This window comes from Macrotis lagotis, chromosome 3, assembly GCF_037893015.1.
Source record: "Macrotis lagotis isolate mMagLag1 chromosome 3, bilby.v1.9.chrom.fasta, whole genome shotgun sequence".
Lineage (NCBI taxonomy): Eukaryota > Metazoa > Chordata > Mammalia > Peramelemorphia > Peramelidae > Macrotis > Macrotis lagotis.
The window spans coordinates 211,887,967-211,914,931 of record NC_133660.1 but is presented as its reverse complement, the minus strand read 5'-3'; the positions used below and the strand labels follow the sequence as shown (position 1 = coordinate 211,914,931).

General features: G+C 38.0%; 1 protein-coding gene across 1 annotated transcript in view; it reads left to right on the top strand.

The window, feature by feature from the left end:
- Window positions 1-610: 610 nt before the first annotated feature.
- STX18 (syntaxin 18) overlaps window positions 611-26,965 on the top strand; it is a 139,824-nt gene continuing 113,469 nt past the window's right edge. Inside the window, exon 1 of the mRNA XM_074229804.1 lies at window positions 611-814. Coding sequence (XP_074085905.1) covers window positions 638-814 — 177 coding nt within the window. The 5' untranslated portion in view covers window positions 611-637. The remainder of the gene's footprint in view (window positions 815-26,965) is intronic.

Genomic DNA, 26,965 nt, shown 5'->3' with positions numbered 1-26,965 from the left:
GGGAGTTTTGCTCTAGATTAGGGGTTCTTAGCCTGGGTTCGTTTCAGTTTCCTCATCTGTTTAAACAAGGGGGAAGTTTTGCTCTAGATTAGGGGTTCTTAGTCTGGGCTCGTTTCAGTTTCCTCATCTGTTTAAAAAAGGGGAAGTTTTGCTCTAGATTAGGGGTTCTTAGCCTGGGGGGTTTGGCTGGATTGGGGGTCCTTATCCTGGCTCCAGCTGCAGTTTCCTCCCGGCCCGGCGCCCCCACAAGTCGGGAAGGCCGGGGGCGCAGCCTCGGGCCCCGCCTTAGTCCCCTCTTGCCCCGGTTTGCCGCTCGTTGGGGTCCGGGGGCGTCTCCCTTCGGAGACCGGCGGGGAGGGCAGAGCGGGCATTCCCAGAGCGGAGGCAGCGGGGCCCGCGGAGACGCGCACGCGCGCGCTCCCGAAGAGCCGGGCGGGGAGAGCGCTTCTAGGGAGCGCGCGCGCGCTCCTCGCCGGGGCTCGGGCCGCCGCGCTACTTCCGGCGGCTGGGAGCGACGCGGAACTTGAGCGCCGGACACGGGTTGCCGGGGGGGAGGGTCGGGCCGGAGGGACGGAGCCCTTCTGCTTCCGTAGTGGGCGGGGCCGGGCGGACACGGTGGCGGCGGAGACGGGGCACCATGGCGGTGGACATCACGCTGCTGTTCCGGGCCAGCGTGAAGACGGTGAAGACCCGGAACAAGGCCCTGGGGGTGGCGGTCGGCGGCGGCGGGGGAGGGGCGGACGGCGCCCGCGATGAGCTGTTCCGCAGGAGCCCCCGCCCCAAAGGGGACTTTAACAGCCGGGCCCGGGAAGTGGTGAGTTGCCGGGGCAACGGAGTGGGGGGTCCCTGCCGCGTGGGCCGCGGAGCCGGGCCCCGGGACCCCTGGGCCGCCGCGCGCCCGCCGCCCCCCGTCAAAGCCGGAGGCACCGTTCGGGGCTCAGTTTACCTCGTCTGCGGCCGGCCCCGCGGTGGCCGAGGCCTCTCCCGGGGCTGGCACTCAGCGCGTGCCGTGGTGATTGATTCACTCATTGATCAACCCATGATGTGTTTATTAATTGATTAACCCATGTTGTGTTGATTGATTGATTAACCCATGATGTGTTTAGCCATTAACCCATGACGTGTTGATTGATTGACCCATGAGGTGTTGATTGATTGATTGATTGATTAACCCAGGCATGCTTTCCTAGTCCGTATTTTCCAAAACATTTAATCTTTCTGAGCCTCGTGCCTCCCGTCTGTAAAGGGAAGATGTCCCAGTGTTTGCATCGCTTCTCTTCAGGGGCTGCTGTTGTGGGGAAAGCTATAAAAACGTCAGTTATTAAGATTTTTTGCTTTTAACATTAGCAAAGAATTTTGTACGGATCCCATTTTATCCTCACCACAACCCTGGGAGGGCGCTGCAGTTATCCTCATTTTGTAGTTCGGGAAACTGAGGCATGGGGAGGCTAAGTGGCTTCCTTACAGGAAGTGGACTTCCAGGCCCACCCGCTTGACCACCTGGCTACCTCAGGAGTGGATCTCAAAGTCCTTTCCAATACTGTCATCGTAAGAATCTGAGGATAAGGTGGTGGAAGAAGTGGGGGAAAGGGTCCCTAGGCGGAGGGAGAACACTTCACCAGAGACCAGGTGAGCATCTTCAGGGATCAGAACAGTTGTCATGTGGACAAGGGATCAGATTTGATCTGCTTGACCCTAGAGGTCACACTTAGATCCTTGAGTTCAAGTTGCTGAGGGAGCAGGTCTTGGCTCCATGTAAGGAAATCATTTTTTGAAAAAATAATTGTCTCTAGGGGGGCACCTAGGTGGCACAGTGGATAGAGCACCGGCCCTGGAGTCAGGAGTACTTGGGTTCAAATCCAGCCTCAGACACTTATTAATTTACCCAGCTGTGTGGCCTTGGGCAAGCCACTTAACCCCATTTGCCTTGCAAAAACCTATATATATATAATATGTATGTATATATATATATATATATATATATATATATATAGTCTCTGACATGCATAATGCATATTCCTGTGACCCTTTGCAGGTAACTTTATTTCTTTATTGAGAAGGCTTGACTAGATGATTTCTGAGGACCCTCCCAGTAGCAGTGAGATTTATAGTAAATGATTATTAATTAAATTAAAGTTATTCCAAAGGTGAAATGGGCTTCTTCTTGATGTCTTAAAGCAAAGGCTTAGATGCTTACATTTTACAGATATTGGAAAAAAGGATTCTCTCTGGAATAGTCTGAACTAGAGAGAAGTTGTCCTCCAGTTTTTTAATTGTACATCCTTACTAAAATGTTTTTAAGCAAATCTCTCCAACATGTGTATGTTACTTATTTGTTAAATATTTATAAATGCTTGTCATTCAGCTAGCTTTTATTAAGTACCTACTATGTAACAGGCACTATGCTAAGCACTGGGTTACAAACAATCCCTGTTCTCAATTAACTCACAGGCCACAAGGGCCAAAAACATGGAAACAACTGTGTACAAACAGGATGAAGGAGGGGTAGTCTCAAAGGGAAGGCCCTAGGATTAAGGAGGTCTGGTAAAGGCTTTTGCAGAATGTGGGGTTTTAGTTGAGTCTTGAAGGAAGTCAGAGAAGCTAAAAGGCACAGATGAAGAACATTTCCAAGTGCAAAGGAAAGCCAATGAGAGTGCTTGGAGTTGAGAAATGGTGTGTCACATGGAAAAAACTCAGAGGAGGCCCATTTCACTGAATCATAGAGTACATGCAGTTTTTTTTTAAATTTAATCCTAGGGGTGACAGGGAACCATTGGAATTTAGTGATGGGGAGGGGGGTTGACATGAACAGCACTTTAACAGTTGAGGTTGGAATGGAGTAGGGAGAAATTTGAGGCAGGAGGATCAGAGTGTGGCAGTGTCATATTAGAGAGGGGAAAATAAGGGAGAGATATTATAGGGGAGGTTAAAACTAAGAGCATCTGCCCAGTTCGGAAAGCTTGTGTAGACAAAATGATTGCACTTGGCATAGGAAAAGAAATAATATACACACAAACTCTCTGATTATGTGCATGTATGTATATATGTGTATAGTTATTATAATCTTGATGACCAAACTCTTATCAGAGAAATTTGATACAAAGTTTTTTTTCTCATTTGATCACTTACCTTTGTTTCATTGGTGAATTAATTTTGTCTGTGCAAAGCTTTCCAATATGTCAAATTTGGCACTCAAAGTCCTTCATGACCTAGTCTTCCCCTTCTAGTCCCCAGTTTGATCCAGTAACACTGGCCTCCTGCCTGTTCCATTAACAACACCCTTCATCTTTTGACTCCAAACATTCTCCATCGACTGTTTCTCATACCTGGAAAACTCCCCTTTTCTCTGCTCAGACTACTGGCCCCTCTGACTTTCCTCTGATTCTTAGGTAAAATCCCTCTTTCTAGAGGAAATCTTTTCCAATTTCTCTTAATTCTATACCTTCCTTTTGCATATATATGTTTTCATGTTGTCCCTCCCTTTAGATTCTCAGTGACCATTTTACCCTCCATTTTCTAGGACATCAGGGCAGTTTTCCTTGATGTTTCCCCTTAGATTTTAAACTCCTTGAGGACAGGGAATTTCTTGGTTTTTTTTCCTCTATAAATAGTCCTAGGCACAGAGTAGATGCTTAAGTAATGTTTATTAATTGACTAATTGAAATGCAAATCAGAATAAGCCTGCAGTTTTACTTCACATCTGAAAATATGAAAAGATTGCAAAAAAAATGGCCAAACTTAATGTTGGAGGGGTTATAGGATAATAGGCACACAAATACGTTGTTCTGGAGCTGTGAGGTGATACAGCCTTTTTGGAAAATAGTTTATAATTTCTCAAATAAAGGGGCTAAGATATTGAACTTAAATCCCAAAGAGCCTATCATTAAGAAGAAAGTCCCCATATACCCAAAATATTAATAGCAGCACTTTTTCTGATGGCAAAGAATTGGAAACTGAATAGATGCCCATTAGTCATGGTGCACAAATGTAATGGAATATTATGGTGCTATTAGAAATTATGTCTTTTATGTATGTGAGAATCATGGCAAGATCTACAGAACCTGAGGCTAAGGGAAGTAAGCAGTGGCAAGAACACAATATACATAATAATTACTTAAATGTAAATGGAAAGAATAACTCACCAAAAAAATCAGTGAATATCACAATTCTAAAGATCAAGCATGACTCAAATGGAGAGATATGAGAAGATAGCTAAAACCTACTCTTTGGTGGAAGGTCCACAGTTGTTAGCCATTGCACATGCTTTGGAACTTTTTCAATGTAGTGATCATTTGTATTGATGTGTTTCCTCTTTGGAAAAATATTTGTTGTATAGAATTAATTCTGTAGGAGGAGGAAGGGGAAAGATCCAGGGATTAGCTATGATGATGTCAGAAATAGAAGACATCAATAAAAACTTACTTTGGGATTATCTTTGGGATATCTGTTTTGAGATATCCAGTAGGCAACTGGATGCAAGATCAGACCTCAGCATAGAAGTTAGGATTGGATAAATAGTTTGGAGAATCATCAGCATAGAGATAATAACTGAATCTATGGGAACTGATGGGAAACCCAAGTGAAATTGTGTGTGTGTGTGTGTGTGTATGGTCATGAGAGTAGAGAGAAGACAGATGCCAGAAATGTAGAGATAGACTTGATAGTCTCTGGAACTGATTGAATAGGTAAAGTAGTAAAGTGATAAAGGTGACACTGAGCTTATAAACCTGAAAGCCTGGAGGGAGATTGGTGCCCTCCAAACAAATAAGGAAGTTTTGTAAAGGGGCAAGTTTGAAAGAAAAATAATGTAAGACATCTGCATCTGTCCATCCTTGGTCATCCCATGCAACTCATTCTACTTTACCCAAACCAGAAAGGGAGAGGCAGGGCTTCTACTGCATCCCTCCCCTACCTGCTCTATGGTGCTATGGGAGGAGTAGAGCAGTTATTAGGTTTAACTGTCCTGAGACCATAACCTGACAAGATTATCCAGGAAGGTGAAGTGGAGAGGATTGACTTCCTAGGACTTTTACCTTTACTGGTATGCCAGGCACATCATGCAATGCTGGGAAACAACAGGCAATTCATGTCCACTGACTAACTTTTTCTCTTTCTACAGCAGATCTCTCTATGTCCCTTCTTCCCCACCATAGACCCATTACCCTAGTCCTAGTGCTCATCATTTCTCACTAGTATCAAGCTTTAGTGGAAATATCCTAACTCCCCCCCCCCCCATCATTGACTTAGAAAACTGTCAATTAGCATTGTGTGTAGTATTTTTATTTTGCTAAAAGGACAAACAGCAACATTATTTTAATCTGGTTTGGGTTGCACCTGGCACTGCTGAATTTGACACCTCTGCCCTAGACTGTTGCAATAGCCTATTGGGAAATGATTTTTCCCGAGTCAATCTGTCTTATATGTAACTGAAATTATGGAGCCTGTGCCATTAGGATCAATCAAATTGAACTCCTTCTACAACCTGCCCCCTCTTCATGTCATACTCTGCCATCCAGACTTCTTGCTGCCCTACACTCTACCGCTCTTTTCTGCCACTCTCTGAAGTCAGGGAATGATTTTGTTCTTCTTGGTATTCCCAGTCCTTACTTAGCACCTTGCCTGGCCCCAAAAGGTGCTTATAATGAAAACAATGTGACGTCTCCCTTAGCAAGAGTTAACTCCCTCTTTGAAGACTCTTGAAATCCCTTATTTCTTGTAAGACTAGGTTCAAGCATTATTTTCTTTCTTTTTTCTTTTCAGTAAATTTGTATTGATGTGGATAGAGTACCATACCTAGAGTCAAGAAGTCCTGAGTGCAAATCCTGCCTCAGACACTTATAACAAGGAATATATTTTCTTAAATGTTATCATTATCTTTTGTTGATCACTAATGATATTGATTTGTATTTCTTTGTTTACTTATTCCCTGGTTTATATATTAATACAATATTTGTCCCATAAAAGGAACTCAATAGAAGGCTTTCTTTTCTACATTTTGGAATAATTTGTGAAGTATTAGTTTTGTTTTTTAAACAGTTGATAGAATTCTCCTTAAATCAGTCAGGATTAGAATGTGTTTTTCTTTATTAGTTCCTTTACTTTTCTCTTTCCTTTTTAAAGAGTGAATTATTTAAATTCTCTATTTTTTTCTCTCAGTTTGATAATTTTCTACTTTTAAAAGTCGTTTTAGTTTAAGTTCTTCATTTTGTTCTCATTATTATGGGTAATCTGATAATTATTTCTTTTATTTGATTATTTCACCTTTTCATTCATTATTTGTTCATTTGATTTCCTATTCTCTTTTTAATCAACTTGATTTAAGGTATATCAACTTTGTTGGTTTCCTTTTAAGAACTAGCTTTTAGTTTGATTCTTTCTGTAATCATTTTGGTTTCCAATTTGTTTCTTATTTGTGTTTATTTTGGAATTGATTATTCAGTTTCTAAATTTTTAGCCCATTAATATTTAGCTCATTAATCTTCTTTTCTATTTTTGATAGTGATATGTTAGGGATGTAACTTTTCTCCTTGTTATATCCAAGAAATCTTGTTATTTTGTCTTATTATTGTTATCTTTCTTTTGTTCTTTGAACCATCCATTTATGTTTTTTTGTTGTTTCTGTTTGTCATAGTATGCTCTAAAATATGATTACTATTTCTGCCTTTTTGTATTTATTAACAGCATCTCTCTGCCCTGATAATATAGTCATTTTTTAAAAAAGTTTCCATGTGCTACTGAAGTCTTAGCTCTGATTTATGCAGCAATTTCTTCAGTTATATAATTTCTCTTTTATCTCTCTGTTAGACTTGTCCAATCCTGAGAGAGGAATATTAAAGTTTCTTGTTATTATTGTGTTTCTATCTGTATCTTTCTGCAATTCAGTTAATTTTTTCTTTGTGAATTTGGAGTACATAAGTTTTGTTATTAGTTTGTTATCTATTGTTTTCTTCAGCATGGTGTAATTTCCTTGTGTTTCTTCATTTATAATATGAATTTCTGTTTTTTGCTTTTTCTTGATTGCAATTCCTGCTGTTTTGGATTTAACTTATGTGTAGTAAATTTCAATTTTAATAATTAATTAATTTTAATTCTGTGTTTCTGCTTTTAATATGTGTTTCTTATAAGCAGCAACAAATTTTAAATTCAGTTTGTTGCTTTCTTCCATTTTATTGGACTGTTTAATCCATTTATATTTAAAGTTATGAGTTAAATTCACATTTTACTCTATTTGTGTTTCTAGTATTTTTTTCTCAATTACAAGTTTTTCCCCTTTTTACTCTTTTAAAACAAAATTTTGACCCTGTGTTTATTTTTGCTTAATCTACTTGAAGACTTGTTCCAACAGGCTCTTTTCCTCCCTATCTCAACCCCCAACCCCCTTTCCTCTGGTTTATCACCACTTCCCTTAGTTTGGAAGTTTTACTCATTTTTTCTTTCTTCCTTTTATATAGTTAACATAATTTTCAATTTTTTGAATTTTATTTTTTTCTCAAGTTAAGTTAATTCAAAAAATCACTTCTCTTCTCCAACTTCTTCTTTTTTCACCTTTTTGTAGGAAAGATTTTTTTTTACCATGTTCCCTTCTTTACTGTCATTCTTTTCCTTTTCTGCCTTTTCTTTGATCCATCATTTTTATATATATGCCTTTTTAAATTTGTTTTTGTGTTCTTCATGAAATTAAACCTTATAAAGTAATAGTTTTGAGTTCTATTTTCTAAAAATGTTTAATTTTGATTTTTAGTAATATTTAAACAACATTTATTGCTATTGTCCTATATCCCCAGTCTTTCTTCTTGACAAAATCTTTATAAGGCATCTATAGCTAAATTGAGGGCATCCTCAAAAAGAGGCTTAATAGGGAACAACTGGGTTTATAGAAGGCAATGAACCTTCTCATTAGGATCATAGATTTAGAGTTGAAGTTAGAACTATGGGACAGCTAAGTGGTGCAAGGGATAGAGCACTGACCTTGGAGTTAGGAGGACAGGAGTTCAAATGTGGCCTCATAGACTTGACACTTAACTAGCTGTGTGACTCTGGGCAAGTCACTTAACTCTGACTGTCTCACATCCAGGGCCATCTCCAGTTGTCCTGATTCATATCTGACCATTGAATCACTCTGGAGAAGAAAGTGAGGCTGGTGACTTAGCACAGCCCCCTCTCATTCAAATCCAGTTGACGTCATGCTTGTCATGCCATCATCCCCCTGATGTTATAGTCTTCTTCAAAAATGAAGGACTAACATTATTATTGAGTCTAACTTTTTTTTACAATAGGAAATCAAGGCCCAGAAAGGTTCAGTGACTAGCCTGAGATCACAGAAGTCACCATTTATGGGGTGACAATTGAACCCAGATCCTCTCAGTTAAATTCAGTACCATTTTACAATTGACTGAAAATTTTAATATGAGTACTTTTTATTATGAAAAATCATTTTATTTGGTAGAGGAAACTGCCACTTTTATAGGTTTTTTAAATCATCCATCCATATATCAAAATCATTCAATATTTTTAAAAGTGTAGAACAGTAGAAAAAGCTTAATTTTTTTTTTTAGATTTTTCAAGGCAATGGGGTTAAGTGGCTTGCCCAAGGCCACATGGCTAGGTAATTATTAAGTGTCTGAGGCCGGATTTGAACCCAGGTACTCCTGACTCCAAGGCTGATGCTCTATTTCACTGCACCACCTAGCCACCAAAAGCTTAATATTTAACAGTTAAAATTTTTTTTTGAATACTCTGCATGTCATTGAAGAAGCAATGCTCTCTGAGTGTATTTTTTTCTTTTTCCTTAGATCATAGCCATGAATCTTTAAGATGATAAATTTAGTGGTAGTCAGAGCCCTCAACCACTTGGAGTTCAGTCTTTTTAATTGACAGATGACAAAGCCAAGGCCTACAAAATTGGTTTTGATACTGCTCATCTCACTCAGCATCAGTTCATTTAAGTCCTTCTAGGCTTCCCTGAATTATGGGCCAGTATCTTTGACCTGAATTCTGTTATCTTTTAATGTTGTCTACAGTTATATTATTAGACATTGTAGGTATTGCTCTTTTGTCTTTGTTTTCTTCTCCGTACATCACTTCATATATATTTCTCTGAATTGTACAAATTCACCATGTATTATGCTACTTGGCTACTTCTTTTGTAGAGACTTTACCCAAGTTTTCATACTTCTGCAGCTTATCCTAACTTCATCCTTAACTATGTGTTTGGGGTTTTTTTTAGGTTTTTGCAAGGTAAGCTGGGTTAAGTAGCTTGCCCAAGGCCACACAGCTAGGTAATTATTAAGTGTCTGAGGTTGGATTTGAACCCAGGTACTCCTGACTCTAGGGCTTGTGCTTTATCTACTACGCCACCTAGCCACCCCTGACTATGTGTTCCTAAAATCCCCTTTAGTTATAAAATTCTAAAATTTAAAAAAAAAATGTATAAAACAATATGACTTCTGTCCACTGGGTAAATATCTGTGAATTTCTGAGGACATTTATAACAATCTATAGTCATTGACCTTAAATCTTAAAAGTTTCAAGTTTAAGTTGACTTGAAAAGAGGTCTTTTCTCCAAGAAAATAAAAATAAATAAAAGGAATGAAAGTTGTGTGCTAAATACTCCTAAACAATCTGGGTAAGGAAATCTTTGACCATAATTGTAACTTAAAACTTATAATACTTTATTCATTCATTCATTCATTTATTTATTTATTTAGTTTTTTTTAAGGCAATGGGGTTAAGTGGCTTGCCCAAGGCCACACAGCTAGGTAATTATTAAGTGTCTGAGGTCGGATTTGAACCCAGGTACTCCTGACTCTAAGGCCAGTGCTCTATCCACTGTGCCACCTAGTTGCCCCAAAACTTATAGTACTTTAAAAAAAAATCTTTCAGCTTCTCAAAGTAAAAAAATAAATAAATAAAAGTACTTGAGATTGACTGTTCTTGCTTATTGACATCATTGCATTTGCCTCTTTGACCAGGCTATCCCTTTCATTGAATGGAACTGTCAGCAAAATTAGTTAGCAATATGAAGCCTTCATTAAAGTAAAAACAAGACCATTAAGAAAAAGGATATTCTTTTTTTAAAAAAAATACTGAACTTTATATCTCTGTCAGATATGTTAGATAATTTGACCAGCAAAACTGTCAATCTATTATGACTGGAATAAAGATAATATCATGACAGGAATAAAGATTATAAATTTTCAATTAGAAATAAATTCAATTATATCATTAACTTTGTGTGATCTTGGCAAGAACCTTATTATCTTTGGGCCTTGATTTCCTTATCTGTAAAATAAAAGATTTGGAATAGATGATCTTAACCTTAACTTTTTGAACTAAAGTACTCAAAAATATATGCTTAATATTTAAAAAAATGTTAATTATCCATAACTTTTTTGCTTTCAAATGGGTTTCCATATCCTCAAAAACACATATCCTGTGGCTTTTATCCAGTGTCTGGTCCACTTCTGCAGGCTTACCTCCATTTTCATGACTCCAGGGCCTGCGTACCTATTCTACCACCTGTGCCAACACCTACTATCAAGGAGGATCTGGGAGAAAAACTTGAATATTGAGATTGCCTGTGCACAAAAGAACAAACTACTTAGCACAACATTGGTTTGCTAAAAGCAAAACTTGCCAAATACAGAGTTTAGCCCTTGAAGCTTTCTACCTCTAACTTTACCAAATAAGAGGGCTTTGAACTGTTGAAATCTGGAGATGTCAGTGGCACTAATTAGCTTTCCTTGTCCTGATCTTTATGATGTCCATACTCAGTGAAGTTGCATCCTTTGAATTCACCACTTGAGTATATATCCCAAGTTGTCTTTGAATCTCAAAGAGCCAACATTCAGCCCTTAGATCTTCCAAGAATCATTAAAGGTGCTGTATAATATTAATAACGTTATTTATAGTGCTTTTCAAGAGTTGCAAAGTGCTTTTCATTTGATCCTTACATTAATCCTATGAGGTTGATGCAATTATTAACTGAGGCAGGTAGAGGTTGGAGAGAACGAATTAAGGGGGTGGGAAATGGAAGGAAACTTAGAAATGCTCTAAAAAACCCCGTATGTTCTTCCATAAAGCATAACAATAGTAAAATGGGGAAAGACTCATAAAAGGAAGATATAGTTAATAATTAGAAAGGGGTTTTGTTTTATGAAGTTTTAGATGTGGCATTTTTGATTACTTGGGAGTTTCCTAAACTAGGTAATCTTAAACCTGTTTATTGAAAATTAGAATCAGTTTCTGGATTCTCTTCAGGTTCTCAAAGGCTGAAATTGATTTTTAGCCTGACCTGCAGCTTATTCAAGGTAAAAGTTAGCTGGTAGGGAAGTCAGAGTACCATTACTTGTATTGGAATCTGTTTCTCTACCAGAGACTCATCTTGTATTTTTCCTTCATAGATGACCAAATTGAGAATGGTTCTGTATGTGATATGTGTGATGTCACAGTTCTTCGAACTGCTATTTCATTTATTTGGACTCCCTATTATTTCCTGGAAATGTGATTCTCATGGCACTTCATTGGATTATTTTAATATCTGCAGTAAATTTCTGACTAGAAAAGCTTTTCACCATCCTCTCAGCATCACTTTACTTAAACCAAGAGCTGGAAGACCACCTCAGAATTGAGGCTCTTACTCTTTTTTTCTTGTTAAGTCCATCTGACCACATTGGCACCATAGGAAAGTTAAAGGATAGACAGGCTGACATTGAAAATCAAGACTAAGAAATAAGATTTTTTTTCCTCTGAATCCCTTTTCAGCACTTTTGGAAATTTTCTCACCTTTTTATTTCTGTTCTTTTTCCTTTTTAATAAGGTTGTAATCATGTATATCAAACTCTGTTTCTGTTGATTTTACTCCACAGAACTTCATGTAGGCCATTCAGTTTTTATACATATAGTTTATAGTTGTTTTTCACATGAACCAAAAATTTCCAGACATCAAAGGACACATTGTCCAGCTCTCTCTGCCCATACTTATAGTCTCCAGTTTCTCTAGATAGACTAACACACCAGAAGGACTTGGTAATTTTTATGATTGTGTCATGTCTGAGAGGTCATGTTGGATTTCCTTCCTTCCCTTTTTCATTTTGGACTCAGGATGAAAGAGGGGTGAGTAGATTTGAATTGTGCAGATGGGTAGAATCCCATGGATATTTTCACAGCACAATCACTTACTACAAATTCTTAAACAGTAACAAATATGTTCCCAACTGCTGCACTGTGACTTTACATTTGTTGAGTTTGAGAGTTTTGTTTCTTGGGTTTTTCCTACTTTTTTTTCCTATTTAAATGGAAGGATTTTTTTTTCCAATTGAGAACAAAAGTTGATACTTCACATGCAAAACAAACAAATAAAAAGAACCAATCAAATGCAATATGCTAAAAAGATCTGTGTTTACATCGGGGTGAATTTGATTCCCCCCTACCACAAGGGTGACTTGAGGCAGAGACTGACTGTGGAATAGGAGTCTCCAATGTAATGAAATTGATTTAGGATATAGACTCCTCGGTAGCAGACCTCCTCATTTGGCTTGGAATGAAGGTCCATGGTTTTGTATTTTTTTTCTTTTGCAGTTTATTTATTTTCACCTTACTATAATAGTCTTGTTATAAAAGTAAACATAATCCGCCCTCCCTCTACAAAGATAGAGAAGCCTCAAGAAAAATAAAGTGAGAAAAAAAAGAAATGTACTTCAGTCTATGTTCAGACACCATCCTCTCTGTCTCTGGGATAGATCACATTCTTTATCATAAGTCTATCAGAGAAGTTGCTTCAATATTTTTTCCCACAGTTGCTATTGCTTGCTGTTTTTCCCTCCAACCTATTCCTCTCCACTTCGTTTTTTTTCCATTCTCTTTCTCCTTTCACTGTATCTGACTACCTTTTCCCACAATCTTCCCTTTCTTCTGTCACCTACACCCCCTCCTCCTCTTCCCTGGTCCCCTTTCACCCATCTCTTTACTTTCCTTTTTTCTCCAGGGTAGATAGATTTCTATTCCCTACTGAGTGTGTATGTTATTTCCTCTCTGAGCTACTTCTGATGAGAATGAAGGCTTGCTTATTCCCCCTCACCTCCACCCCTGCACTCCATTGAAAAAACTTTTTAGTACCTCTTTTACATGAAATAGCTTAGCCCATTAATACTGTCCCATTCTCCCAGTACATTCTTCTTTTGCTCATTGATTCCATCTTTATAATATATTAATCTTTATTTTCAGCTTCCTCCTGTGCCTTGTCTATATATTCTCCTTCTAACTGCTCTAATAAATGAGGAGGTTCTTATGAATAATCAGTTGTCTATTTTCTTTCCATGCAGGAATACATGCAGTTCACCATCATTAAATCCTTCATAATTTGTCCTTCCCATCCACCCTCTCTATGCTTCACCTGAGTCCTGTACTTGAAGGTCAGACTTTGTTCAACTTTAGTCGTTTTAGCAGGAAAGTTTGAAAGTTCCCTATTTCATTGAATGTTCATCTTTTCCCCAGAAAGATAATGATCAGTTTTGCTGGATAGTTGATTCTCGGTTATAATCCAAGTTCTTTTGCCTTTTGGAGTATCATATTCTAAGCCATATGAGCCCTTAATGTACATGCTGCTAAATCCTGTGTAAGCCTGACTAGTGCCATGGTATTTGAATTGTTTCCTTCTGGCCGCTTGTAAATTTTCTCTTTGATTTAGGAGTTCTGGAATTTGACTATAATATTCCTGGGAGTTTTTATTTTAGGATCATTTTCAGGAGATGATCAGTGGATTTCCTCAATTTCTATTTTACTCTCTCCTTCTAGGATATCAGGGGAATTTTCCTGGAGAAATTCTTTAAATTGATGGCTAGGGGTCAGGGAGTTCTAGCCAAGATGGCAGAGATAAGACAGGCACTGCTTAGGTCTCCTGATCTTCCCTCACATATAATATGAAACAAACCTCTTAACAGAAATTCTATTGACAAAACTCAGATAAAGAAACTAGGAGAAGAACATCTATGGACAAGGTGTGTCTTTGGAGATCGTGGGTGAGCCAGGGGCAGAGAGTAGAGAATCAGCAGGGGCTGGGTGAGAGCTGGACTAACCTAATGATCAACTGTGGAGACATTGACTGTGGGAGCTATGGTCCGAGAGCCAACCAAGGCAGAAACTTTGGCTGTGGGACTGACTGATGGTCTGGGGTACTCCAGCAGGGCTGGAGGGTGAGTTCCAGCACAGAGAATTGCAGACATCAATCTGCTGGGTTCCTCTGGTCTGGATGACCTCAGACTCCATGCTTTTGTTTAAGCTGAACCCTCTTCCCAGAACACCTTCCTTCTCACCTCCCCCCCCCCCCCCCCAGGCTCAGGTGTAGGCAGTAAAGCTCTCTCAGCTGAATAGGGAGAATAATAATCTCATCCCAGTACAAAACTCACCTTGTTCAAAGACAGCAGTATCCAGCAGCGCCACTTTCCCCCTCCAGGCCAAGGGAGAGGACCTCAAATCAAGGTCACAGACATTCTAGAGAAAAATCAGCACCCCCTACTGGCCGGCCCACTTGGAATTACTAAATCTAGTGAACAAAGCCTCTAGGTACCTCAATACCAAACCTCTGTGAACCATCCCCCCCCTTACACAAGATCTTAGGAAAATGAAGAAAGACCAGCGGAAATGGGGGTCCACAGAAAACTACCTAGAGGGTAAAGACCCTAACTCAGAGAGAGATCTAGAACCTCTGAGGAGAATACGATTTGATCTTCAGCCCAGCATAACTTCCTTGAAGAAATCAAGAATGATTTTTAAAATTAATTGGAAAATTTGGGAGAAAAAATTAACACCTTGCAACAAGAAAACAAATCCTTAGAAAGTACAATTGTACAAATGAAAAAAGAAAATAATGATCTCAAAATCTCAATTGGTCAAATGGAAAAATCCTTCAAGAATAGAATTAACTAATTGGAAAAGGAGTTGCAAAAAGTAAATGAATTCTTCTCTGAAAAAAAAAAGAATGAAATCTGTGGAAACTAATGACTTAATGAGACAACAAGAATCTGTTAAACAAAAGTAAAAAATCGAAAAAAAATGGAAGAAAATGTAAAATACCTCATTAGCAAAACCACTGACCTCAAGACTCAAACCAGGAGGAACAACTTAAGAATCTTTGGGCTCCTTGAAAATATTGAAGAGGAAAAAAAAACCTGGACTTAATATTACAGGATTTAGTGATGGAAAATTGCCCTGACATCATAGAACCAGAGGACAAAATAGTTATTGAAAAAATATATCAATCCCCTCCAAAAAGGATCCCAAAATGAAAACAGGGAATATTGTGGCCAAATTCCAGAACTATCAGATAAAAAAGAAAATCTTGAAAGCACCCAGAAAGAAACAGTTTAGATACCAAGGAGCCATAGTAAGGATTACAACAGGATCTAGCTGCATCAACATTAAGAGATTGAAGGACCTCGAATTCGATGTTCTGAAAAGCAAAGAAGGTTGGAATGCAGCCAAGAATTCACTCTCCAGCAAAACTGGGCCTTCTCTTCCAGGGGAAAAGATGGACATTTAATGAGATGGGAGACTTCCAACTTTTCCTGATGGAAAGACCAGAGCTTATTAGAAAATTTGGACTTCAAACAGGAGACTCAAGAGACACGTAAAAAGGTTAAAAAAGAAAGGGGGAGAGTGTAAAAAAAACTGCTATGATGAAATATGGCAATGGCAATATGATGAAATTGGCTATATCCCCACCTGGGTGAAAGACTCTAATAAGTCTTGAGAATTGTAACTCTATTAGAGAGAATATACTTAGCCAGAAGTGATGTACATTCATGACCTTTCTCTGACTCAGATAGAATGATTTAAAAACAATACCTCCTTAAAAAGGGGGACAGTAAAGAGACAGGAGGATGGAGGAGATTGAATGGGGTAAATTTCATTACATTAAGAGGTACAAAGGACCTGTTGCAATAGAGGGGGGAAAAGGGAGGAGGTGAGCACTATCTGAATCTTACTCCCATCAGGTTTGGCTCAAAGTTAACATACAGGGGCGGCTAGGTGGCGTAGTGGATAAAGCACCGGCCTTGGAGTCAGGAGTACCTGGGTTCAAATCCAGTCTCAGCCACTTAATAATTACCTAGCTGTGTGGCCTTGGGCAAGCCACTTAACCCCATTTGCCTTGCAAAAACCTAAAAAAAAAAAATAATAAAAAAATAAAGTTAACATACATACACACTCAATTAAGTTAAGAAATATATCTTACCTTTCAAGTATTAAAAGGAGAAATGGAAGGAACAAAGGGGAAAGAAAGGAGAGGGGGTTGGATATAGGGGGGCAAACACACTGAAGGTGGTGGTATTAAGAAACAAAATACTGGGGAATATCGATAAAGTGAAAAAGGGAAAAATACAAAAAGGGAAGATAGCATAGAGGGCAATAGAGAGTTAGTAATTATAACTTTGAATGTGAATGGAATGAACTTTTCCTTAAAATGTAATTGAATAGCAGAGTGGACTAAAAACCAGAATCCTACAATATGTTGCTTACAAGAAACTCATTTGAAGTAGAGAGATATATATATAGAGTAAAAGTAAAAGGCTGGAGCAAAATTTATTTTGCTTTAGCTGAAGTGAAAAAAAGCAGGGGTAGCAGTCCTCATCTCAGAAAAAGCAGCTGCAAAAATAGATCTTGTTAAAAGAGATAAGGAAGGAAACTGTATCTTCCTAAAAGGTACCATAGACAATAAAGTAATTCAATACCAAATATGTTTTCACCACATGGTATAGCATCCAAATTTTTAGAGAAGTTGAAGGAGTGCAGGAAGACATAGGCAGCAAAATTCTACTAGTGGGAGACACTAACCTCCTGCTCTCAGATTTAGATAATCCTAACCATAAAATAAACAAGAATGAAGTTAAGGAAGTAAATAGATTGTTAGAAAACCTAGGCATGATAGACCTATGGAGGAAATTGAACGGGCATAGAAAGGAATATACTTTTTTTCCTGCAGTACATGGCACTTACACAAAAATTGACTGTGTACTAGGGCATAAAACTCTCATAATCAAATGTAGAAAGGCAGAAATAGTGAATACATCTTTCTTAAATCATAATGCAATAAAAATCACATGCAATAATGGGCCAGAAAGAAATAGACCTAAAACTAATTGGAAACTAAATAACCTCATTTTAAAGAATGAGTGGATCAAACAACAAATTATAGAAAGAATTAATGATTTCATCCTAGATAACGACAATAATGAAACAACTTATCAAAACTTATAGGATACAGCCAAGGCAGCTGTCAGGGCGAATATTTTATCTTTAAATGCTTACATGAATAAATTAGAGAAAGAGGAAATCAATGAAATCAGCATGCATCTAAAATAATTAGAGGAAGAACAAATTAAAAATCTTCAATTAAGTATCAAATTTGAAATTCTAAAAATTAAAGAGAAACTAATAAAATCAAAAGCAAGAAAACTATTGAACTAATAAAACCGAGAGTTGGTTTAGGAAAAAAAAGAATAAAATTGATAAACCTCTGGTTAATTTGATTAAAAAAAGAACAGAACCAAATGGCTAGCATCATAAATGAGAAAGATGTACTCATCACCAATGAGGAGGAAATTAATCATTCAGAATGCCCATCAAAACACACACACACAAACACACACACAACTTTCTTGGAAATTCTTAGGTCTTTCCTGGTATTAGTTCATATGCCAGTTCCTTTATGAAGTTTATATGGTCCTTCTACATTGTTTGTACTCTCCAACTCAAAGTATATTGTATTTACTTATCTGTGTAAATATTGTATCCTTCTGGTAGAATCTAACTCCTTGAGGGCAACAGCCTTTGGTTTTGCCTTTTTATTCCCAGTGTCAAGTGTTTTATACATCTGAGGCGCTTATTTCAGTGTTATTGAGGTGAATTGAATTGTTTTCTGAAATGAAGGTGATAGTTCTGCTTTAATCTAGATTGGACAGATCACTACTGAAGGATAGTAATCAGTTCTTCAGGTTGTATTTTAGAAAGGACATGGATAAGCTAGAATGTATCCAGAGATGCACAAGTGAGGGTGGAGAAGGAACTTCAAGCTTTTAGGAAAGCTACCTAACCTAGGAGAGGATGAGCTCATTAAATGGAAAGCTCCCACAAGGAAGCCCTTGTTTGCTTCATTACTAAAAATCTTCTGTTCCAAGTTTAGCAGAAATGTTGTAGAGTAGATTCCTAATTCATGATTGGATTGAAGTAGGTGTTCTTTCAAGTCCTTCCACAGTGCTTAGGAAATGTCAACTGAATTGAATTGAACTCTGCCTTTGATGTTCTATGATTTTCTGCAGACTAATGGCATTGTAGTTTTTTTTATCTTTTCTATCAAGGAAACAAACCATTAAAAAAAATTCCAAATCTATATTATGTGTATTCTCCTTGTTACAATTATGTTTCATATTTACATTGCCTGTATACATTTTTTAAAAATATTTTTTGTGGTTTGTTTATTTTATATTATTACAGTAATCTTGTTGTGAAAGTAAACATAAATCCCTCCCCCCCAAAAAAGACAGAGAAACCTCAAGAGTGAAGTGAGGAAAAAAAAACTGTACGTCAGTCTCTGTTCATATTCCTTCAGCTCTGTCTCTGGGATGAATTGCCTTCTTTATCATAAGTCCACCAGAGAAGTTGCTTCAATATCTTTTCCCACAGTCACTATTATTCACTATATTCCCCTCTATTCTAATCCTATCCACTTTCATTTATTTTATTCTCTTTCTCCTTTCACCTTGTCCTTGCTCAGAACTGTGTTGTATCTGACTACCCTCTCCCAAGATCTTCCCTCTCTTCTGTCACCTACTCCCCCCCCCCCCCTTATCCCATCCCTTTCCTCTCATTTTTCTCTAGGGTAAGATAGATTTCTATACCCTATTAAGTGTGTATTTTATTTCTTCCCCGAGCCATTTCTGATGAGAATGAAGGCTCACTTATTCCCACTTGACTTCTCCCCTTATACTCCTTTACAAAAGCTTTTTCTTGACTCTTTTATGTGGAATATCTTAGCCCATTCTACTTCTCATTGACCTTACTCCCAGTACTTACCTTTATCACCCATTGACTCCATCTTTATACTATATTATACCATTATATTCATTTCTCTTCTGTGCCTTAAATACTCCTAACTTGCTCTTATAAATGAGAAGGTTCATATGAGTTATCAGTTTCTTGTTCCCATGCAGGAATACAAACAGTTAACATCATTAAGTTCCTCATTAGTCTGTCCCAACTACTCTCTCTATGCTTCACCTGAGATTTGTACTTGAAGATGTTCAGCTCTGATTGTTTCAACAGGAAGGTTTGAAAGTCCATTTTTTTCCCCATGAAAGAGGAAGTTCAGTTTTGTTGGATAGTTGATTCTCACTTGTAGTCTAAGCTCTTTTGGCTTTTGGAATATCACATTCCAAACCCTACAAGCCCTTTATGTGGAAGCTGCAAGATCCTAAGTAATCCTGACTATAGAGCCATGATAGTTGAATTGTTTCTTTTTGGTTGCTTGTAGTATTTTCTCCTTGACTTAGGAGTTTTGGAATTAGGCTATGATATTCCTGGGAGTTTTTGTTTTGGGATCTCTTTTGGAAAGTGGACTCCCTCAATTTCTATTTTACCCTCTGTTTCTAGGATCTTAGGGCAATTTTGCTGCATTATTTCTTGAAAAATGAAGCCCAGGTTCTTTTCCTGGTCATGAATTCAGGTAGCCCAATAATTTTTAAATTATCTTACCTGGATCTGTTTTCTAGATCAGTTGTTTTATCATTGAGATATTTCACATTTTCTTCTAATTTTTCATTCTTTTGGTATTGTCTTATTGTTTCTTGATTTCTCGCAAAGTCATCAGTTTCCTTTAGCTCCTTCTACATTTCTACATTTGAAGGAGTCATTTTCTTTAGAAAGCTTTTTTATCTCCTTTTCCAGCTGGCCAATTATGCTTTTTAATGCATTCTTCTCCTAATTTGCCTTTTGGGTTGCTTTTCCATTTGGCCTAAACTGTTAACATGTTATTTTCTTCAGTATTTTTTTTTGTGTTTCTTTCACCAAGCTGATGACTTGGTTTTCATGATCTATCTATATTGCTCTTATTTCCCTTCCCAATTTTTCCTCCACCTCCCTTACTTGTTTTTCAGAGTCTTTGTTTTTGAGCTCTTCTATTTCCTGAGGCCATTTCCTATTTCTATTCAAGGTTTCGCATATAGAAGCTTTGACTTTGTCATCCTCTGAGTTTATATTTTGATCTTCTATGTGACCAAAGCAATTTTCTATTGTCAGATTCTTTTTTTCCTATTGTTTGCTCATTTCTTCAGCCTATGATCAGTTTACTGCACTTCCAAGGCTTTCAGGGAGAAGACACCCCACAGAGTCCTTAATTCCTCCAAGGTCTTATGAGAGGCTCTGACTGTTCTCTTGCCTGTGCTCTGGTCTGGATGACCACAGATCCTCCCCTCTGCCCTAGAGCTGTGAGAAGGGTTCTTGGTCTCTATGATATAATGGGGGTCCAGACTGGGCCCTGGATCTGAGTGTGGGCAAACAGCAGAGTCCTGCCCCAGGAATAGCAGAGAGACCTCTGTAGTCTCTTCCTATCCCCCCATACCATCTGGAGGCTGCAGCACCCTGGAAGTACTGGGTGGCTCTGTAGGTTCCCACCACAGAGCTGCTCTGAGGCTGGAACTAAGTGGGGCTCTGAGCTCACTCTGGTGTGACAGAGTTTTCTCACTGCCCCCTTCAAGCCATCTGGGTGATCCCTGGGCCTAGAGGTTTGGAACTCCCCCTCTGCCATGGACTTGGGTATTCCCAGTGACCCAGACGCCCCTGGGGCTGTTCCTGGAAGGCTGAAGCAGGTTTGCTCTAGCCCTGGCTGCTCTGTGACTTTTTACAACCCCTGGCCCCAGTGAAACAGACCTTTTCCTCCAGATCTTCTAAGTTGACTTGGACTGGGAAATTGTATCACTCAATCTTTCAATGAATTCTGCTAGAGTCATAATTTGATGGCTTTTGGAGTTTTTTTTTTGTGGGGGGGGGTGAGTTTCCAGGAATTCCTGCCCTCAAACTGCCATCTTGATTCTGCCTCTATATATTTATGGGTTTGTTTGTTTGTTTGCAAGACAGTGGGATTAAGTGGCTTGCCCAAGGCCACACAGCTAGGTGTAATTAGTGTCTGAGGCCAGATTTGAACTCAGTGACTCCTGACTCTCCAGGGCCAGCGCTCTATCCACTGCACCACCTAGCCACCAATATATTTCTTACTATAACAGGCATACTCTCCAAAAGTTGTAGTTTGTTTGTTTGTTTGTTTGCAATTTAATAATTCACATGATCCATCCAGCATGGACACTTTGTTGACTCCATCCTAGTTGTTTTCACAATTTTGTCATATGTGGTTTGCTTCGTCTTCCAAAAAGCCTTACTACACATGTACTTCTGTATAGCCCAGTTAGAGAGAACAGTAGAGAGAGATTGTCATAAGTGACCAGGAAAAGGAGGTGGTCACCATTCTGAGAAGAGTCAGCCATATTCAGGAAAGACTGAGGAAGATTCTCTTCTCCAAGAGAAAAACTCAGAGGAACCTGAGAACTTTGTCCAAGTGATGAAGAGCTAGACTATGTTAGAGGAAAGACCCTTTTTCCTGTTGGCCCTGGAGGCTGAACCAGGACAAGTAGGAGGAGGTTGGAAAGGGGGCATTGTTGGCTGAAGCTGTCTGACAGATGCTGGCAGTTGAGGACATCCCTTTCAGGTGCAGACTGAATTTAGTAATTGGTGAGCTCTTTCTGAACTTTATGTCTGTGATTCTTCAGTGCACTTATACATTGTTTACCCCTGCAAGATTCTGGGCTAGGTAGTTGGTATACAAAGACAAATCAAAGTAGACCTTCACCTCAGGGAATTTGCCATTCTTAGCATTGGGGGACAGAAGCATATGTGTACTAAACATGTACACAGTAATCTGGAGAGAGAGAATGCTAAAAATTGAGCTTCAGGAAAGGCATCATAGAGGTGGTGATACTTGAGCTAGGCTGTGAAGCAAGGAAAAAATTCTCATGTGCCAAAGTAATCAGAGCAATGTAATATGTAGAAATATGTGCCTGCCCCCAGATTGGAAATTGGCAAAATAAAATATATTATATGTACATAGTAGAATATAATTACATTGTTAGGAATAGTGATAACAAAGATTTCAGAGAAGTACAAGAACGCTTGTTTGAAGTCATATAGATAACAATGTAGAGGATTTAGCTTGGCTGCTGATATAAGCAGATGAAACAAACCTCAGAGGTGTCCAGAGTCCTGTCTGGAAGTAGTAGTTTGGAGCAGAGCATATAATAGCTCCTCCACTTTCCCTTTCCTAGTGTGTGATGGGACTTGATAGAAGGAGTAAACAGCACTAAAGTGGGTGACCCAGGGATTCATTCTCTTCCAGAGAAAGCCAAGCTTCTGTGAACTCAAGAATATATAAAGAATTTGTAAGAAGAAATCATAGAGAATGAAGGGAACTCTGTTAATGATTGAAGAGAACATGGTGGAAAGGGAGGGCAGAAGGAAAAGGAAACTAGGTAGTGGACTTTGAACTAAATGATAATCATATAGCAGACAGAAGGAGAAAATGAGCTTGTTTATACCTTTAGAAATAGTGCCTGAATAATTATTTTAGAGGAGGCAAAAATTTGTTAACTATAGGTAAGTTGAAATTGGGATATCTACCTTGTAGGGTCCTCTTAGGATGGAGAGAGACATGACGAGGGGAGGAGCTTAGAGTGCTGGCATCATGGAGTTTAGGCCAAGACCTAGATCCTTAGGAACTGGATTCAGATCTTGAGAGTCTAAAAGTGAGAGACTGGAACTGTGGGGTTTTGTTTGGTTTATTTTTACCATGATCCACCAAGCTGGAAAGGCTTTAGGTAGAGCTTTATGATGGCCTTGTGTAAAGCATCTTTAAGTTCTAGCTTACTTAGTCTACTTGTGAGCCTTATCACTAGGTTGATTTATGGGGACTTGAGGCTAATGAATTGGTATGGCCAAAATATTACAAATACCATTCACTGTGGAGGGATACCATTCAAACTAGTGACTTCATGGAAATTTGAGTCACTGAAATATGATATATCTTTTCAATAAATTATTGATTCCATGTGTGCCAGAACCATTCTGTAGTTCTTGAATGTTCCAGAATCCACAGCATTATATAAAATAAATAATATAGTGGATATTCAATAAATACTTATTTAGTGATGAACAAAAAAATATATTTTTGAAGCTTAGATAATTGTTAGAGTGATTGAAATGATAGAATTTAGGTTTGACTCATCTAAGGGGAATTTAAATTGTGTTTTGAAGGAGAGAGAAAGTAAACTTTCCCTAGATACATTTAGTACTGCATGCCCCATTCAAAATTATTACAGTCTTGCCTCACGGTACCTGGGTGGTTTTCTTTACATTTGTTTCTTCCTCATTTGGATGTTTCTGTTATTTCCTGCTATCAAATAGTTTAGGTTGGAAAAGTAGGTTGGGTCAAATTATAAAGGTCAAATTGTGGAATTTCAAATACAGGAATTAGAATTTCATCCTAGAGGTAATAGGGAGCCACTGGAGTTTATTTAACAGGGGTGTGATATCTTCAGATCCGTGCTTTGGAAAAATCACTTTGAAACTCATAGGTTCCACTTCACAGTTCTTAGGTACCACCTCACACTTATCAAATTGGAGAAATGATAAATGTTGGAGAGGATATGGGAAAATTGGGATACTAATGCATTGTTGATGGAGTTGTGAACTGATCCAGCCATTCTGGAGAGGAATTTGGAATTATGCTCAAAGGGCTATAAAACTTTGCATATACTTTGATTTGACAATACAACTACTAGGTTTGTATCCCAAAGAGATTTTTTAAAAAAGGGAGAAAAGGACTTATTTGTGCAAAAATAGTTGAAGCAACTCATTTTTTCCTGGCAAAGATTGGAAATTGAAAGGATATCCATCAGTTGGGGAATGGCTGAACAAGTTGTGGTATAAATTGTCCTAAAAATATGGAAAGACTCTCATGGACTGATGGAAAGTGAAGTGAACAGAACCAGAAGAATATTGTTTACAGTAACAGCAATATTGTATGATGGTCCACTGTAAATATTCTCAGTACTATAACGATCCAAGATAATTCAAAAGGACTCATTTGTTTTTTAATATTTTTGCAAGGCAATAGGGTTAAATGACTTGCACAAGGTCACACAGCCAGGTAATTATTAAGTGCTTGAGGTCACACTTGAACTCAGGTCTTCCTGACTCCAGGGCCTGTGCTCTATTCACTGCACCACCTAGCTGCCCCCAAAGGACTCATTACAAAAATGTTATCCACTTCCAAAGAAATTAGATAGAGTCAGAGTAAGTATTGAAACATACTGTTTTTCACTTTACGAAAATATATTTTGCATAATTACATATCTACAACCTGTATCACATTGCTTACCACCTCAGGGTTGGGGGAGAGAAGGAAAGTAGGGAGAAAATTTGGAATTCAAAATTAAAAAAATAATGTTAAAATTGTTTTTACATGCATTTAGGAAAAAATTTAAAAAATCACTGGCACGCTTTGTATGAAGGATAGATTGGTAGATGGGGTGGGGGAGGGGGAGAGGAAAGAAGAGAAAACTTGAAGTATTGGATACCAATTAGAAATCTATTGCAAGGCAGCTAGGTGGCACAGTGAATAGAGCACAGACCTTGGAGTCAGGAGAAACCTGAGTTCAAATCTGGTCTCAAACACTTAATAATTGCCTGACTGTGTGACCTTGGGAAAGTCACTTAACCCCATTGCCTTAAATAAATAAAATAAAGAAATCTGTTGCAGTGGTCCAGGTGAACAATGATAGAGGCAAACTAGGGTGCTGGTCATGTGAATGCAGAGAAAGAATAGATGCTTAAGAGAAGTTGTAGACGGTAAGAATATTGACATGTTCACATGGCTTTGAGAGAATGTTGTTTCCTGTTGAAGCAATTTCTTTTAAAACTGAGGAAAAATTAGAAACAATGATCTTTAGACCATCAGGGTTTATTTTCCCTGTGTCTTTTATTGATGACTTAAACTAGTGTCAGAAGAAAAATGAGTATTTTAGTTTCAAATTAGTTTTCTGTTATGTTGGAAATAATTTCTTTAAGAATTCACCTAAAATTTAGGGGATGTCAACTGTTTTTTAAATGTAAAGATAGTCTGGAATGGAACCCATTAAAAAACTCTTATTAGGCTGCCTTGCTTTTTTTTTTCCTGGCTTTGTTGTAGTAATGTATATTTTTATACTGTCAGTGCACAGTTTATGTTCCTAATATTAAAAAGGAATTATATAATGACTACTTGCTGTGAAAAGGACAATTTAAACATTTCAACTCCTTAGGATACCATTAAAATAATAAGGAAATTATGTTTAATTTAAAATGGTGAAAAGATATATTTAAAAAATATTTTTTCTATTAAGCATTTGTTGTACACATTCAACCAATTTTTTGAAAGTTAATTCCCAGAGCACACTTCATATCTTTATGCAGGTGGAGAGGAAGCATTTTTGCAAAATACACAGTTTGATGTCATCTTCACTTAACTGTAGGGCAAAAGTTGATATTTCCCCAAGTATAATGTATGGTTTTTGTTGGGAACTTGGGAGCTATAGATTTTTGGACCTACCTATTGGAATAAGGAAAAATACCTAAATGGGTCCCTGAGTGAAGGAGGGGTGGTATACTTTATATCTCTGATTGACTCCAGACCCAGAGGCATCCAGTTATAGGCAAGCAGTGACAGGAGGAAGTGGAATCAAAATTAAATTAAAGAAAGGAAGAGAAAAGCAGAGATATCAAGGAGAGGTGATGAATTTTCTGAAGTTTCTAAATACCTAATCTGTGGGCAAGTGGGAAATCTGTGAATGATCCTACAAAATTTATTTCAATTATGTCCACTTAAAGAGTGAAATCTGGAAGCATTTCAGTGCTTTAAAAAAATGACCCACTCTTTATTCTTCTCATTTTTTTTCCGTTTAAATTTTTTTTAATACCTTAATTCAGCCCAACTGGTATAATAACATTTGATTTTATACTTTTTAATTACTTAAATTTTAAGTCATCACCTATATTTTAATTGATGTTGGAACAAGATAGACTTTTACTTTTGATTTGTGTAGCCTGACTTTACTTTTGTCCTTTGATGCCACTATTTCTCCTGGTCCTTCAGAGTCATCTTTGATTCCAGGAAGAAGATAGCCTCAAAGTGTAGAAAGAGTCTGAGTTGTTGAGTCAGAGAGCATGGGTTTAATGGTTCTCTCCCTTTAAAATCACAGTGCTTCCCTTTTCTGGCTTAAAGTCTCTAATCCTTTGTTCTAATTAGATCAGTCTGCCACTGTTCCTTCAGTGTTTTTAGGAATATTCTTCTTGCCCACAGTGCTCTTCCTTTTTTTTTTTCTCTTATCCTAATAAGAAGAACATCTACATTTAGAAGGCACTTAACTATTATAAAATGCTTTTAATAGTAATGATATATTTATATAGCATTAGTCTATTAGAAGTTTATTAGAAGCATTAGAAGTACTTTGTTATCTCATTTGATCTTTGGTATAACCCTTGAAATAGTCTACTGCTCTGATTTTAAGAGAGGAGGTTTGTGCTCAGAGAGGATGTGTGCTGTGCCTCGTGCACTATCTCCAGTTAAGAATGAACTTATTGACAAGGACAGGGCCTTCCCAGAATATGGTAACTAAGGCACCTAATAAATGCTTGCTGATAGATTGTCCTGGACCATCCCATGGGATTCAGGCCTGAGCCTTCCGACTTTGGGCTGTTACTGCCACAGCAGATCCCTTCTGCAGTTTGCATAAGTGCTTCACAGCTCCTCTTAAAGTCTGGAGCCTAATCCACCAAAGAACCTCATTCTTTTGACTCTAAGGCATTTGTAGATTAATCATTAATCCATTTC